General features: G+C 34.5%; 2 protein-coding genes across 4 annotated transcripts; one reads left to right on the forward strand and one right to left on the reverse strand.

Annotated features, from left to right (window-relative positions):
• The first annotated feature begins 4,190 nt into the window (after positions 1-4,190).
• On the forward strand, positions 4,191-11,277 carry LOC132605737 (nuclear transport factor 2-like). Of its 3 annotated transcripts, none has more exons than XM_060318944.1 (10): positions 4,191-4,381; positions 4,596-4,663; positions 6,686-6,823; positions 7,652-7,940; positions 8,031-8,254; positions 8,749-8,920; positions 9,027-9,157; positions 9,276-9,341; positions 10,341-10,407; positions 10,678-11,277. In XM_060318944.1, the coding sequence occupies exons 2-10, from the start codon at positions 4,625-4,627 to the stop codon at positions 10,953-10,955; spliced, it is 1,404 nt and encodes a 467-aa protein (XP_060174927.1). In that variant the 5' UTR covers positions 4,191-4,381; positions 4,596-4,624; the 3' UTR covers positions 10,956-11,277. The 3 variants fall into 3 exon arrangements, with proteins under 3 accessions (XP_060174927.1, XP_060174928.1, XP_060174929.1); XM_060318945.1 differs by having other exon boundaries at positions 9,027-9,151; XM_060318946.1 differs by lacking the exons at positions 4,191-4,381; positions 4,596-4,663 and adding an exon at positions 4,670-5,341.
• A 9-nt stretch (positions 11,278-11,286) lies between these two features.
• LOC132605738 (uncharacterized) lies at positions 11,287-13,802 on the reverse strand. Its single transcript, XM_060318947.1, has one exon. The coding sequence runs from the start codon at positions 13,194-13,196 to the stop codon at positions 12,168-12,170; it is 1,029 nt and encodes a 342-aa protein (XP_060174930.1). The 5' UTR covers positions 13,197-13,802; the 3' UTR covers positions 11,287-12,167.
• Between the last annotated feature and the right edge of the window lie 3,254 nt (positions 13,803-17,056).

Genomic DNA, 17,056 nt, shown 5'->3' on the forward strand with positions numbered 1-17,056 from the left:
ACGGGCAGGTCGAAAACTGGTTAAGCATAAACGGATAAAATATTCGACCTGCCCATATTTAACACGGATAAAAAATAGGTTAGCCTTTTACTGACTGCTTTGATTTGCGTTTCTCTGAGCCGAGGATCTATAGGAAACAACCTCTCTACCTGCCAAGGTAGGGGCAAGGTCTGCGTATATTTTATCCTCCCTAGACCCCACTTGTGGAATTACACTGGGTATGTTGTAGTTGTATAAAAATGAGTTAGCCGACGATAATATGGATATAACAAGTTAGAACACAAACTAAAAGCCAAAACAAGCTTAAACTCCTAGAAAGCATGAACTCATGAAAAATAACAAGCAGATAAATGCATATTGTTAATGTGGATATCCATACAATACTATCCATTTGAATATTCATTTTTAGTGGATAATATCCATATTTGATCCATTTTTAAATGGGTCGGATTGGATGGTTACTTTTTTTTTTTAACCACATTATCTGTTTGGCCTTTTTAACTCATAAAAATAAGCTTAGAAAGTTACAATCTGTTTTGACACATTTCATTAGATTTTAACATCAAATTAGTAGATTGCAAACGCTAAAGTGAACATATATAACTGAAGCATAGAACAATTGCAACTGCTACTTTTTTGTAAACATACCCGAAATGTCAAATTGGATTCTTCAAGTCTTCAATTTCAATTTTGGCATTTCATTACTCAGAGCCCAAAGTGAAAGAAGTTTTATTTGGAGGGAAAATGTGCAATTTTACCGTCAACTATTTGAAATAGATAACTTTTGCCCTTCATTTTGTTTTTGGTACAAAAATTTCGAAAACTCGTCACGTTTTCCTCCTCGTGAGTCAAATTATTTGAACTTTGACCAACTTTTATGATGTATTTTCTCACTGTATTACTCTAAGAAGCATCGCAACTTATGCTAGTATTTTTTCGTGTAGTGTTTGAATATCTAAATTTTAATTTCAAACTATTAAATTAATTTAATCAATTTAGCTTAGAAATAAATCTCGAGAAGCGAAAAGTGACAACTATTTTGGGACAGAGGGAATAGTTCAAAAATGGCTTCCCAATGCAGCTCTAGCTCATATGAAAAAGGACTAGTTTTGCACTGGCTTATTCAAAATGAAACAATTTTATCATCGTCAGTTGGTCAAACAGTATCAATCTTGACAATGGATAGTTGATCGTTGACTCTTGGAATCTCTCCAATCGAAGAGGAGCTTGCAATTGTAACATTTTCTCTTGATGAATGTAGAGTGACAAACTCATTTTTCATGTCATTCAGCTAAAGGAAACCCAATTTGATTCTTTAATTTAAGTAAAAAATTAAAGTTTTTTATTTTTTATTTTAAACATCTAATGTCCAAAATCCACCAATTTAATTAATCTAGATGCGCATCCAACTCCAGTTGATTGTGTAAACTATAAAGATATCTAAAGGATTTAATGACATGGAGAATTTGAGATATATCTACTATATAGCCGAGGATATGTTTGTTAGAAACTTGCATAATATACATCAAGATCTTTCTAACTTACCTGTTTTCAAAAAAAATATACATCAATATCCTTTTAACTACTTTCTAATGTTGTTGTTTTCATTGAGACATTATATCTTGCTAACTAACCTAGTCATATAACAACAATCGACTCTTGTACATGTTGGATATTGGGTCGTGGGTGCTCCGTATGGGCTGACCCAATCCTTTAGAATGAGACGAAAGGTGTAAAATTGTAAATAACTCTATCATTATTAATCTTCATATTACAAATTCTGCATTATAATCGCAATATAATTTGTTCACCAACAAACCAAATGATCCATAAATAATTACTCTCTCCGTTCCTTTAATTGACTCATGTGAACTTGGTACTCCCATTAGGAAAGTATATTAGGGACCTATTTTACTAAATCAATCTGATTAAATTTAAGTTTGGCTATTACTCAGTCTGTCTCTAAATGCTTGTCGTGTTTTTTATTTACACGCCCTATTCTTATTTATGTCTTAACTCTTAAGATATAGAGAAAAGACATCATTTGACCCTTGAACTTGGCACGAAAACTCAGTTTGACAACTAAACTTAACTTGTATTTATTTAGCCCCCTTAACAACTTTCATTTCAATTATTTACCACCCTGAAAAAATAATACCACTCTCACAATGGGAGGTGTATTACACTCGCGCCACGTCATTGCTACATCATTGCCACGTCAAAAATTACTGACCCTTCATTTTTTATTTTTCTTTTATTATTTTTTCTCTTTCTTCTTCTTTCTCCTCAACCCCCCCCCCCCCCCCCCCCCCCCCCGCTGCCGCCACACCTCCGCCGCACCGCGATCGACGCCGCTATGATTGAACATAGCTCAGTTCATCATCCTCACCACGTCATTGCCATGTCAAAAATTACCAACCCTTCATTTTTTATTTTTCTCTTTCTTCTTCTTTCTCCTCATCCTACCATAACCACCCATAAGAACAACACCCACATCTTTAACCCACACCCACCACCACCACCAAATTTCATCCCATTCCTTCTCAAATTCGTCCAAATTGGTTATTTTGGTTGTTATTGTTGGTTATTATTATTATTATTAGCAACCCCATTTCTTCCATAATCATTATTCCATAACTTTATTTTTGAAAAAAAATAAAAATCAAAATCAAGAAACCAAAAAATGGTGAAAATTATAAGAAAATAATGATGAGAATATAGAGAGAAAGAGGAATTTGTGAAGAAGAAGAAGAAGAAGAAGAAGAAGAAGGAGGAGGAGGAGGAGGAAGGTGGTGGGGGCGGGGTTGTGGCCTGGGGTGGGGGTTGTGAAGAAAACGAAGGTGGTGGGGGAGGGGCTGTGGCGTAGGGCCCGCTGTGAAGAAGAAGAAGGTGGTGGGGGCAGGGCTGTGGGGTGGGTGGGGGGTTGTGAAGAAGAAGGTGGTGGGGGCGGGGTTGTTTGGTGAAGAAAAGGGCCGGGGCTGTGGGGTGGGGTGGAGAGGAGCGGGTGGAGGTGGGGGTGCATTTTGATTTTATTTTTTAATTATATATTATTTTATTTTATTTTTTAATTATATATTATTTTATTTTATTTTTTAATTATATAATAATATATATATATATATCAGCGGGCCCACTTTTTTATAATTTTCACTCTCTTAATTTTTTTTTTGCCCCGTCAGCATTTGAGGTTGTATTTAATTAAGATGAAAGTTGTTAAGGGGGGTAAATAAATACAAGTTAAGTTTAGTTGTCAATTTGAGTTTTCGTGTCAAGTTCAAGGGTCAAATGATGTCTTTTCTCTAAGATATATAACCTCTCTTCACAATATTTACTCTATTTATATGTCAGTGTTTCTAGGTTTCAACAACAATTGCTACTAAGATTAAGATATAAAACATAATTATATTACCTTGAACTCTTAAAAGGACAAGTATTTTCGAGACATTTATTTTAATTAAGGACGACAAGCATTTGACAGGGGAGTAGTACTTTATGTAATTATTTAATGATAATATTAAAGAAAGTCTCTTTTAATATATTAAAATGAACAAATTTTAAAAAGTATAGTTTGTACTCCCTCCATCTCATATTACCTGACCACATTACTAAAAATATATGTCATAAATTACTTGTTTATTTATAAAATCAAAATAAAATTAATTAAATCTTTCCCATCTTACCCTTAACATTAAATCTTCTTAAAATAATCAATAGCACTCTATTCGTCCCATAACAAGTATCATTTTAGCCAAAAAATTTATCCCATAATAAGTACCACCTTAGGAAATCAATATATAAATTGACTAATTTTTTCTAACTTTACCCTTAGATAAAAAAAATAAGTTAAAGTAACATCTAAATGATGATTGAAAAAATCACATAGTAATTTAGTATTGTTGGATTCCCAATGTCAAAAAAAATAATAATTTATTTTTATTAAATAGAGTTAATTTAGTTGCTGCAATGTGACCAGGAGGTCACGAGTTCGAGCCGCGGAAACAGCCTCTTGCAGAAATGCAAGGTAAGACTGTCTTTTTAAAGTTAATTTAGTAAACTTTATATTATATTATTAATTTCTTAATATATGTGTTTTTGGCTGAGGTGACGGAACCATTATTTCTTAAAGGGGAAGTAATATGGACGGAGGGAGTACATGCAACAAGTAAAAATAAAATAGAGGAATATACAGCTGTGTCCAGGAAAAAAGAAAACAAGCAAAGCATAAACCCTTTTTTCTTTACTCTTCTTCAAAAGATCCATCTCTCCGTGCTCTGCAAAACCCTAGAAAATACCTCTTCCATTGCATTTCAGAGACACACTTTTTAGGGTGTGTTTGTAAAACAGATAAACTTCAGGGACTAAACACAACATATATATCCAGGTCCAACACACCCGTCACCGTTTTTTTTTTTTTTTTTTTTTTTTTTGTGTTTACTGATTCATGGTGTAACATATCATCATTTTTACGTGTTATATTTCTGTTTTGTGATACTCATATATATATAGAGAGAGATATATATATAGGGTTTTGAGTTTTTGAGCTTATATACATTTTGTTGCTTCCTTTTTTTCATTTTTGTATTTTTTTTTGACAGTTTTAGTGGGTTGGAGTTGGATCAGCAAAATGGAGGCTGCAGCAGTGACACCTGTCCCTGCTCAAGTTGTAAGTATTTTTTTTTTCATTTTTGGCCGTCGGTTGAAATTAATTACGGGCGCTAGCCAAAGTATACACACTGATTATGTATATTTATGTATATTATATGTATCTGCATTGACTACTTTTTGAGCCTAGTTTCTATCTGAAACAGCCTCTGTACCCCCACAAAAGGTAAGTATTCTTTTTTGTTTTTTTTCATTTTTGGCCGTCGGTTGAAATTAATTACGGGCGCTAGCCAAAATATACACACTGATTATGTATATTTATGTATATTATATGTATCTGCATTGACTACGTTTTGAGCCTAGGTCTATCTGAAACAGCCTCTCTACCCCCACAAAAGGTAAGTATTCTTTTTTGTTTTTTTTTTCATTTTTGGCTGTCGGTTGAAATTAATTACGGGCGCTAGCCAAAATATACACACTGATTATGTATATTTATGTATATTATATGTATCTGCATTGACTACGTTTTGAGCCTAGGTCTATCTGAAACAACCTCTCTACCCCCACAAAAGGTAAGTATTCTTTTTTGTTTTTTTTTTTTCATTTTTGGCCGTCGGTTGAAATTAATAGCCAAAATATACACACTGATTATGTATATTTATGTATATTATATGTATCTGCATTGACTACGTTTTGAGCCTAGGGTCTATCTGAAACAACCTCTCTACCCCCACAAAAGGTAGAGGTAAGGTATGCGCACATCCTACCCCATACCCCACTTGTGGGATTACACTGGGGTATGTTGTTGTTGTATGTATATTATGTGTATATTTATACTTAATGTACACAACCTATACATTTTGTTTTACCGAAAAGAATCTATGCATTTGCTGGATATTCTGTAAATTAGATAACAGAAAGGCGTTGGACTGTAATTATTGAGTAAATTACGCTTTATGTTTACTGGGAGAAAATACTTATGCCACGTAGCCCATATTTTGAGTTTGTTACCAGGTTTAACCCATATTTTTGTATAAACACCTTTTATACACTATTATACGAGGTTGATACATTATGTATATATGCTTTCCCCAGTTATAATGTTGTATAGTGTTGTATATTGGGCTACGTGGCGTGATATTTTATGTTTGGCTGTATATTTTTGAAAATTTCCATTCTTTTCTCATGGGTGGGTTTAGTTGGATACTGTATTTGGGTTTAATTAGAATTTGATGGAACTTTCTTGGTCTTTATAGTTAACTTTTTTTCATAGTTCCCGTCAATTCTAACCGGCAAAGTTCGGTATATTTGAGGGAGACCAAAAATGTTCACCTTTAGGACCAAAACCCTTAGTGTATACGCAAGTGATATTTTAAACCTACCTGCAAACATAAGGGACCATTGTGCGTAATTTTTTTTTTTTCTTGATCAAGTAGAGATGAAATTACTAAATTAGTTGAAATTCAGTGTATACTTTATTTTTAAGTAACATGAAAAATCATATGTCCCCTCCAATCATCTTGTGAAAAAATTTACCTTCAGATATCTGTTGCATGCGTGGATATAGTAGGCGTTTGGCCATCGAAACCAAATGTTTTGCACTTTATTTGAAAATTTTGAAGTTGAAGTTGGAGATGTAGTTGTGTTTAATTATACCTATTGCAAAGGAAAGAAGAGAGTATTTAATTTGTAATTATGAAGATGAAGTTGGAAACCAGGTTATAAGCTGTTTTTCGGATTTGGAATCCAACTTCAAGTTGAACTTGGAATTTTTATGGCTAAACACTGATTTTCAAATAAATGTGAATAATTTTTATTACCAAATGGGTTCATAGTCTAAGGATCTGCCATAAAATATTCTCTTCCTAGTTTTTTAAAATAGCAGAATAAACTATTTTTTTTTTTTTAAAAAACAAAGAGTAAATGATTAGTTGGAAAACCTCCAAAGGTGTGTATTGTAACATACCCTTTTGAGATTTTCATTTTCTGAGCTCAGTTCTGTATTGGGTATTTTTTTTTTCTTTTCATGTATGGGGTTTAGTTGGATACTGAATTTGGGTTCATTTTTTGTTTTTCTGTATAGGTTGGAAATGCTTTTGTGCAGCAGTATTATCATATACTGCACCATTCTCCTGGACTGGTTTTTAGGTTTTATCAAGATACAAGCAAGCTTGGGCGACCTGAAGATGATGGCTCAATGAGCATCACGACAACGATGGAAGTAAGATACTAGTTTATTTAGAGATTTGTATGTCAGGTAGAAAAAATGTAGAGACTTTCTAGTGGTAGAGAGTCCCTAGTTTGTTTTAAAAGATAAATTTATGAAGTGTTCGGAAAGAACTTCTAGTGATACAGAGCACGTACTTTGCCGTAAAAAAAAAATGAATTAGTATTATGTATTGGTAGGAGTCAGGTCTGCGTACACTCTACCCTCCCCAGACCCTACGATGTGGGATTTCACTGGGTTGTTGTTGTTGTATTATGTATTGGAATGGAACATGTCCAAGTGGAAGGAAATAGATAGTGTGAGTTATATTTTTGACCACAACTAGTTTGGAATTGAGACATTTTAGTTGTTATTGCGGTCTGGCCGGAAACCTTCTCCCTTGATCTTTATTTAGTTTCTGAATCGTTCAAGCGTTGTGTCTAAACTACCTGATGTTCATGAATATACCATTGCGTATTTGTTTCTATTTGGCTAGTTGCTAAAATTTTACAATAAAGGTGGTAAAGTGGCTTTAAATTTGTACTGTTGTTGAATTGATTTAAGTTCTTTACTCATATGGATAGTCATGGCTATGTTATACTGTGACGAGGAGGCATGCTAGGATTGATGGTTGCAGGGTTTCCGTGTTGGGAATATAGACTTGATTTTGTCTTATATTTTTCAAAGACTGAGAAAATTGTCCGACCTTGATCTAGTCTTGTTTCATTACTAGATCGAGATGGATTTGAATCTTTACTATGCTACTTTAATGTCCCTATGGTAAGTTTTGAGTTTAATATGCTAAAGCCCCCCATATTCTTTTGTTTGATGTCAAACACATAGGCAATCAATGATAAGATTCTTTCGCTAAACTATGGGGACTTCAGAGCGGAGATTAAGTCCGTGGATTCGCAAGAATCCTTCAATGGGGGAGTGCATGTCCTTGTGACTGGATATTTGACTGGGAAAGACAACCTGATCCGGAATTTCTCTCAAACCTTCTTCCTAGCACCACAAGACCGAGGATACTTTGTTTTGAATGACATGTTTCGATATGTTGAGAGTGTCAATCAACATGACACTGCCCAAGTCCCTGCCATTGATGTGGTGGCTCCTGTGGGTCCTGAACAAGGTAATTTAAGCTGATAGATTATTTCGTAGTTTGGTAATGCCTTGTATTGGCAACTGAGCATTGAATTAAGTATTTACTTATCTGTTGCAGATCCCCCTCCAGTGCAGCAGAATCACATTTCCAAGCAGAGCACACCATCAGTGGAGGAAGCTAATGAGGGAGAAGTTTACAATCCACCTGAGAATGGTGACGTGCCTGTTGAAGAGGAAGTTTCTGTCGCCGAGGTTGTTGATGGAATGCACGACAACTCGCAAATGGTAGTTGAGTCTAACATCAAAAATGAAGATGCTCCTAAGCTGTCATATGCCTCAATTGTAAGTTTGATTGGGCAAAAAAAAAAAAAAAAAAAAAAAAAAAAAGGAAGCCTATTGCTTCTGCATGTTTCTTTCATAAGGGCTGAGCTAAATTTCATAAGGTTAACGTAAGAGATAGCTGTAAGATTCTATCGTGCTGTTTGTTGAGTACAGATTAGATAATTTGCCAAGTCTTTTTGGTTATTGCCTTGGTTTCTGGCAAAGATGATTATTGGAGGGGGAAGGGGTAGGATGAACCTTTCTTAAGTTCAAAGGGCTTCTTTCATTTTTGGCTTGTTGGCCAAACTTAATTACGGGCACTAGCCAAAATAAACAAAATCTATACACCGATTATGTATATTATATGTATATTTATGTATACTATTTGTATATTATATGTATATTTATAGTTAAATATACAAAACCTATACATTTGCTTGCTATTTTGTAAATCAGATCACCGAAAGGCATTGGACAGTAATTATCTCTGAAAACAATTTGTAACGCTCTTTCAGGTCATGCATCTCAAGGAAAGTGCTACTAGTTTCTCTCCTCCTCCAGCACCTGCTCCTCAGAAGCCCATGACAGAGAGTGTTGAGCAAGTGAATCAACCTCCTATAACAGCAGCTGATCGCCCAGCTTCCAGCTCAAATTCTGTTGATAACGCAAATAACCAACAGAGAGAAGGCATGCAACGATGCTATTCTGCTCCAGTTTTCTATCTCTTTATAATTTGGTCTTTCTGTTAATATGTTTGATTTCGTATTCATATGTTTCCTCTAATTTCCTACAGCGACTGATGGCTATTCGATCTACATAAAAGGGTTGCCTCCGACTGCAACTGTTGCTTTACTTGCAGACGAGTTCAAGAAGTTTGGGCCTATCAAGAACGGAGGCATTCAAGTAAAAAACAACAGAGTATTGGTTTGCCCTAAGCCCTAACATTCTAATTATCAAGGAAAGAAGCAGAGTAGATTGTTGGTTAATAGGTGCATTTTTGCACTTACTGATTTTGTAAACAATTGTAATTGGTGGATGACAGGAACAGGGATACTCTTTTGGTTTTGTGGAATTTGAGGAGGCAAGTGCGTTGCAAAAAGCTATTGAGGTATCTTCAATTTCATTTTCTAGATATCATGAAAGCTTATATTTAATGTTTGGGAGATCTCAATCCTATTATTTCTTCTTTTGCCGGTATTTTATCCTTTACATTTACCCTTCTGATCTTCAAGTGTAGCAAAGTCTAAACTCCTGCCCTACGCCCAACATATTATTTCAAGATTACCTTAGACTTATCACTTCAAAAACATATATTTCAAGATTACCTTTATTTTTTGGGGCTTGTGGCAGAGGCGCGGGGGGGGGGGGGGGTTGACTATTTTTAGACTGAGGTTTAGTTGATCATTCACTTTTTAAAGGTATCATAAATAATAATACTAGAAAATTGATTTCAAAATAGTTAAAATATTAATATTTTAGTTATATTAGAATAATTGAATATTTTTGTGCTGGCTACCTACTGCAATATTCGTCCTTTATCTGAAATTTGGACAGGCTATCCGAAGCTCACATATGTGATTTCAAAATAATTAGAATATCTATTTTTGTGTTTTCGAATTGTGGCTTAGTTGAATCTATTATCTTTTAGTGAGAATCACATAGTTAATCACGTTTAGAGAAAAAAAACAATCAACTCCTTTACGCTTTTATCAAAAAGCCTTTAGGTTTGAAGCAGGGTTTTCCCTTAGGCAGTCCACTTCAGCTTATATGTGAGAAAAATTATGCAAGTGGTAGATTGGTTGCTTTTGTGGTTTGTTATTCGGATTACATGCATAGAAAATCTTGACACTTGTATGGCTATAATTTGCTTTGAAATAACTATGTTCCATAGTATCATGTACCGTTCAAGGTGGTGAATTGAAATTGCTTAAATGCATATTTAGGGCATGCTAGTATATATGATTATCAGTTACAGTAGGAATGCTTGTTAGTTATACTAAGAGTTGATGTGCATCAACCCGTTTGTCCTTTTGGCTCTTAGCATTCTTTGTCCTTAGTTTAATTATCTTTTCCTCTTTTTTGATAATGTTTTTCCTCTATATTTCAGGCATCTCCAATTTTAATTGGTGGACGCCAAGCTATTGTTGAGGAGAAGAAATCTACAAATTCTCGAGGCAAGTTCAATATTATATCCTTCTGAAGTAATTGGAAAATGCAAAGCTGTATAATTAATTGATGGAAATTATGTAAATGACACGTGGTAGCATTCTTGAGAACAAAAAACTGAAAGGGTGTTTTCAATGGCCTAAGAAATATAGTTCTGGTTTGTATTTCCTGTGGAGAACATATTCTATTTCCTTTGGCCTAGATTGATTGATCCCTTCTTCCTCTCTCTCTCCATTTTTTTTTTTTTTGGTGAATTCAATTATCTTTCCTTATTCCAGGTTACTTTAGAGGTAGATTTGTTCCATCTGGAAGGGGTTCTGGTTACAGGAATGATGGAGTAAGAGGTCGAGGAAACTATGGAGGTGGCGGCAGGGGTTACACTCGAGGTGATTTTGGTGGAAGAAGCGAGTTTAACAACAGAGGTGGCCACCGCGGATGGTCATCAAATCGTGGGGGTGATGGATACCAGCGAACTGATAACCATGGTAGCTATGTTGTGCGAATTAATCGTGGTGGGAGGATGCCTAATGGAAATTTTGATGCACCTGAAATGTAGTAGCTTCAGTCTATATGAGAGCTGATTTTAGTAGTTTCGTCGTTTGACATTGGCATTTCTAACATTTGACGTCCCGGGTAGAAGAAGTTTTGTCAGGAGCTATGGTATTTTTGTAAGTGTGTGCTCTTTTTGCTAATTTTCAGCTCCCTAACTTTCCCTTTAATTGGTATAGGTGGGGTAGGAATTGATTTAAGTAGCTTTTGCTATGCAGTATATAGAGTAACTAAGTCCCCAGGAAGAAATTGTTCAGTCACCTTTACTCATTGTATCAGTTGAACCATTACAATTGTGGAAATGAGTTAATATTAGCCTTTAAATCTCTCATGGATTCCATTATCAGCTGGCAATAGAGGATATTTGTTTTAGGTTGTCCATCTTTACATGTTCCTTTTTCACATAAACTTGAGTTGTGATTGCTTTTGTGAATGTAAACATTGGTCCCTTATTTTTGTTTTCTACTTCTAGTCAGACTTCATATGTCAAGCTTTCCTCAAAAGAATCGGATAAAAGCATTTTTCTTTGACCGTTGGTTGCCTCACTGGTCCGACTAATTTATATTAGTGTTTGGTAAACTCACAATGAGGGTAAAACGCTCTTTACCCACAGATTTGGTTCGAGAAAAGCGCTGTTATGGTGGTGACTTGAAAGATATGTTGGGGCCAGACATCATTTGTGTAGAAGGCCAGACAGCATTTTCTTGTTCATAGATGATGGCTCTTATCATTTACCTATCTTATATGATATTCAATCCGTCATATCTTATCTAGAAGTATTGAATGACTCATCTTTTTGTTGTTCAAACCCAAGTTAGCCCAAATTGATTAGAGCTTTCGTGCTGCCTTTTAACTTCTAATCCGCCTCACAACTGTCAGATTTAGAACTGCCTTGCATTTCACCTGTGTTGCTCCGCTTTTCCAAAAACATAGCCGCACCAATGTTGGATCTTTAAAAAATACACTACTTTGGAGAATTCGACATGCATCCATTGACATTTTTTAAAGAGTTCGAGCAACATTGCATTTTACATTTACAATAAAAAAACTACTTGCATCTTTGCATGATAAGCAACATTTTCATAGGAGATTGTTGGTTTGGGGAGGGGGGAGGGTTGCTAGGACCTAATTGACATAAAACTAGCCAATTTACGATGAATCCTCAAAATACGTAACTAGTGTTGTTGTAGCTGACTCAATTCATAGAAAGCCAATTTCACTAGAAGCCATCACCACAATGCACCTTCTTGTTATTCTTGCCTAGCCATCCAAAACCTCTAAATGCCTTTGAAATCTTGACAAGATTAGGCCTCCCCATGCCCAAATTCATCTTTCCAGCTGAAAACTTTAAGGCCTGTAAACAACATAGCTGCTGATCATCCATCTCTTGTTCATCCTCATCATATTCTTTTTCATAGCGCTTCAACTCTCCTTTCTTTTTCATCTTCTTTACATTGTTATCCCTTTTTGCCTTGTTCTTTTTTGTGTCCATTTCATATGTTTCCCATAACATGTCCATTCCTTCACTGTTGCTATGACTAGTATTATGCCTTTCCTCAAAAAGTTTGCATGCCAATGTCCTTGTCCACTCTTTTTCTTTCCTCATTGATCCATAACCAATTCCCACATTTTCAAGATTTTTACCAAGTCCTTGAGTATGGACATTTCTCACAAGTGTCTCCTCTTGTTTTTCAATGATTTTATCAACTTTCTTCACTTCCACATTATCACTCCAAGTGGTGTTTTCAAACTCATCCACTTCTTTGAAGAAATTTTCCAATGTCTTCTCCTCTATGACATGCTTAGTAGTAGACTCCATTTCAGCTGAATTTTCTCCCAATTTATCAGTTAAAGACTGATTTTTATCATGATCAAGAATTGGGGATTCACTTTCCTCAGCTGATGCACAGTCCAAGAACTCAACAGAGTTTTCTTGATCATCAATTATGGACGCGCCAAACACGATTTTGTAGGCTTCAAATTCCTCTGACACGTCGAGTTCATCATCCTTCCGTGTTAATCCTTTCGCGTTGTTGTGGAGAATGAGACTTGGAGATATGGTAAAAAGGGCAAGGAGCAAAAGGGTAGTTGTAATGAAGAGAGGAGAGAGGAATGAAAGGAGTTTAATAATGTAAGGAGAGAAGAAAATGAAGTAGGAGAAGTAGAGAGGGTGAGAGAGAATGAAAGAACATAAGTAGAAGAATTTTGACATGAGAATAAGAAAAAACTGAGGTCTCAGCTCTGACATTTTCTCAAGAACCACTAATACCTATTCTTGTAACCGGTGTGACAATATTTATTGGTGTTGTTTACGTACTTATTGTTTTCAGAATCTATAGAGAATGAGCTGCTCGATTATGATGATTCACTATCCATTTGTCCTTAAACAGGATGGGGCTGTAAAATGACCTGATTGAAATCAACACTTCTTTTTGGGACAGGAGCGTAGTAACGATCCAAAGGATAATCTCTCGACTCAAGACTAGGATGGAGAAGGAGGATTTTGTGTGATTGTGAATGTAAATGTGGAATGAAAAAAGGAACAGAATGTGTTATGTCTCTCTATAAAACTGTTTGGCTGTGTGAGAATCTAAAATGGAAAGTAATAATATAGTTGGAGGCAGAATCATCAACTAACAATGGAAGGAGAAAACATCATTTCTTTTGGAAACTTTTTTCTTCTTTAACCACTAAATGATCTGCTTTTTTCTCTTCAAAATTACCTAAACACCATGATAGGAATCTTACTTTTGACCTTCTTTTTAACGGGGGTGGATTTAGAGGGTAAGATATGAGTTCACCGGATTCAATAACTATTGTTCGAACTCTTTATATATGTTAAAGATTTCATAACAAATCAAATGAGTTGTGGTAGAATCCCGAATTCGAACCTATAAGTTCAAATCCTGAATATGCCCCTGATTTTTACTACTCCAAATGCTAAAAGAAAGCGATTAGATGGTTTACAATTAGCCCCAAGTGTTTTTCACTAACCGTCATAATTTATTAAATATTTGATAGAGATCAAAAGTGTATTTTTGACAAATTTAAAGAACTAAAATTATATTTTAAACCTACTCCTCATCTCAAGGGACAAATTTGATCAATTTCTCAACTTTTTTGCCTCTACTTTTTGTTTTCTGATACAAAAGAAAAGAAAAGAAGGGAAGATACAAAAGGTTTCTACTTTAGCTACTCAATAGTAACTCCTATGCAAAGTAGAAAAAACATGAAGTAAGAAAAGGAGATTAATATTAAACTTCGTCCTCAGTCAAATACCGTCACATAAATTGAGAGGAAAGAGATTACAAATTAACGTTATGTGATAGAAACATATACCTAATTTAAAGGATTCACTCTTTTATAGTTAGTAATTTATTTGTCTTCATTTAGTGTGGTGAAAATAATTTATGCAAGTGAAATTGAGGATTTGTTGATAGAAACATGTACCTGAAGGGTTCACTCTTTTATAGCTAGTAGTAATTTACTGGTCTTGTTTTAGTTTGGTAAGCACTAAGATGGTTGGACAAGAATTTATGCAAGTGAAATTGAGGTCTATCTAACTCGTCGGCAAACTTTAAAAAGTAATTCAATCATCAATACATTGCCAAAAGGAAAAGGAAAATATACTTTTAAGACGTTAGCTTCATCATGTAGATACCAGACTCAGAATCTTATAAATTCTCTTCCTCATCTTATTTCCACAAAACAATAAAAAGTGTTTAATAAATAAATATAACTACATAACAATAGAATGTTTTAATTCCAAATTTGTTTGAAGTTGGATACGTTATCTTTACATAACAATTTTTTTCATTTAAATTCATCACATCACACGGCAACATTATACAAAAGTGAAATACAAAATATAAAAAGAAATTCGCTAGAGTGGGCTAATTGCTCACGTTGCTGGTCCCAAACTCGAATAAAGAAGGAAGCTTGCAATATAGACCGGTAGTCAGTAGTAGAGTCATGAATTTCACTACGAGGATTCAAACTACAAAAAAGAAACATATTAAGAAGTCAAGGGATGAAACATCTATTGTACATATACATAAAAAATGAATTTTAATTTTATATGAATAGTATAATTTTTCAACGAAAAAAGTTCGGATGAACCTATAATACCCCTTGCTCCGCCATACTGGCAGCTAACATAATTCTAGCTAATTCATGATAAATCTTCACAATTTAATAATGAATAAAGAAGGAAATTATTATTGAAATGTGAAGAGAGGTTAACAAAAAGTGTGATTAGGGAGGGTTGATGCACCTTCACATGGAAAACCACTCAATTGCATGCTATTTATGAGGACCCCTCCATTACTTTTTTTTTCATGTCAAAAAGGACGTCCCACAATGTCTGTTGTTACCATTTTAATTATCACTTTGACTCACTAAAAGGAGTATCTAATGAGAAATCTGTTGCTGTCATTTTTTTTTTCATTTTTGGTACAACTTTTAAATACTGTAGTTATATAAAAAAAATCTTGGTTATGTCAATTTGAAAAATAAAATTGGCAACATGAGGTCCCGGGATTCCAACCCGAAGCCAAGTCTCAAAATACTATATGGACTTACAAGAAGTCTCAACTCTCAAACCAATTAGAAACCATATGCAAATACTCAAAACTAGGGTTTGAGATGTTACACGCTCTCCCAACGCAATTATCCTATGTGCACACTACCCAAGCGAGTCAAGGGTCTTTCAGAAACAATCTCTTTGCTCCACAAAAATAGAGATAAGATTTGCATACATCCTACCCTCTCCAGACCCACTTTTGAAATTACACTGGATATATTATTGTTGTTGTTGTACACTATCCAAGTAACCCTGGTGATACAGTATAACTCATCACGAGCGGATCCATATCCACACCACGCTAACAACTCACGTGTCATAACTATAATTAATTAGGTGTGAATTCAAATACGCAACAGCTAAATCTGTAACACGTGCGCCACATAGCCCAAAATATAACACCAGCATATAATATGATGCCTATAACATTATTTTATCAACACAGAAAGAAAACATACTCTAGTTCTTTTGATTATAACAAATTTAAGGTTCTAATTATCTGTCCATCTTTCATTTTATTCTACTAATCATTTTCTTAGTATGATAATGGAAATTCCCTTCCTGAATGTTTACTTCATAGAGTTGTTCAGGATTAAAACAATTGGATGCTACCTAACGGCCTTAATAAGTCTAAAAAATTATTAGCAATGAAGATTTTCGTGTGATAACAATTCTGACAAAGTGCTTTAATAAAAAAGTCTAAATTTTCGATGTTTCCACCATCACCAATCAAAAGCTCGGAAAAATAAAAGTAAAATGATGCAAGTTAGGGTACAGTATATGAAACTTCTTCTTCGTCCCCTCGTTTTTGTTGTTGTTGTGAATTTTTAATTCCTGAGGAGAATGGTATTAAAAAGGGAAAATCTAGACATAAAATCACATGAAAAAAAGTTATCTCAGAAGATTTAGAAGATTTAGAATATTTCGAAATTCAAGTAGATTTAGCATAATATAGCAAAGGCATATTGAAAGTTGAAACCGTACAAGTGATATGTTAGATAATTCTTAAGTACAGATTATTAAAATATTATGGATTCAGACAACACAAATATAAGATATTGCGGATAGCCGATTCTAATCATCTTGAGTTTGAGGCTCGGTGATAATTATTGTTGTTAAGAAATACATTGAAGTAAGAACAATAAAGTTGGCTTATATCACTCAGCTTCCGGGGTCGGGTTCGACAGTACCCAGTACCTTTAGCTCAAATATTATATTAAATTTTTTATTTAGAAGTACAAATAATATATTCAGAACCCAATAATAAAACGAATTATGCTCCAAAGCTCATAATTAACTAGATTTTTTGGCTCTGTCTTTAAATTGTCACCTAAAGAACTTGCATTATATCTTCAAAGAGATCAAGAAGGTCATTTTTCAACTTCCTTTAATTTGTTCAAAGGCGATATTTGCCCTATGTTACTATCTAACGGATGTTTTCACCATAAAGCACCAAAGAGGACCCATGCAGAAAAAAAGGCACCTTCCTTCAATAGATTTTTAATGTCTGTCCTCAAACTTTTATC

The sequence above is a fragment of the Lycium barbarum genome, chromosome 8, assembly GCF_019175385.1.
Source record: "Lycium barbarum isolate Lr01 chromosome 8, ASM1917538v2, whole genome shotgun sequence".
Taxonomy (NCBI): domain Eukaryota; kingdom Viridiplantae; phylum Streptophyta; class Magnoliopsida; order Solanales; family Solanaceae; genus Lycium; species Lycium barbarum.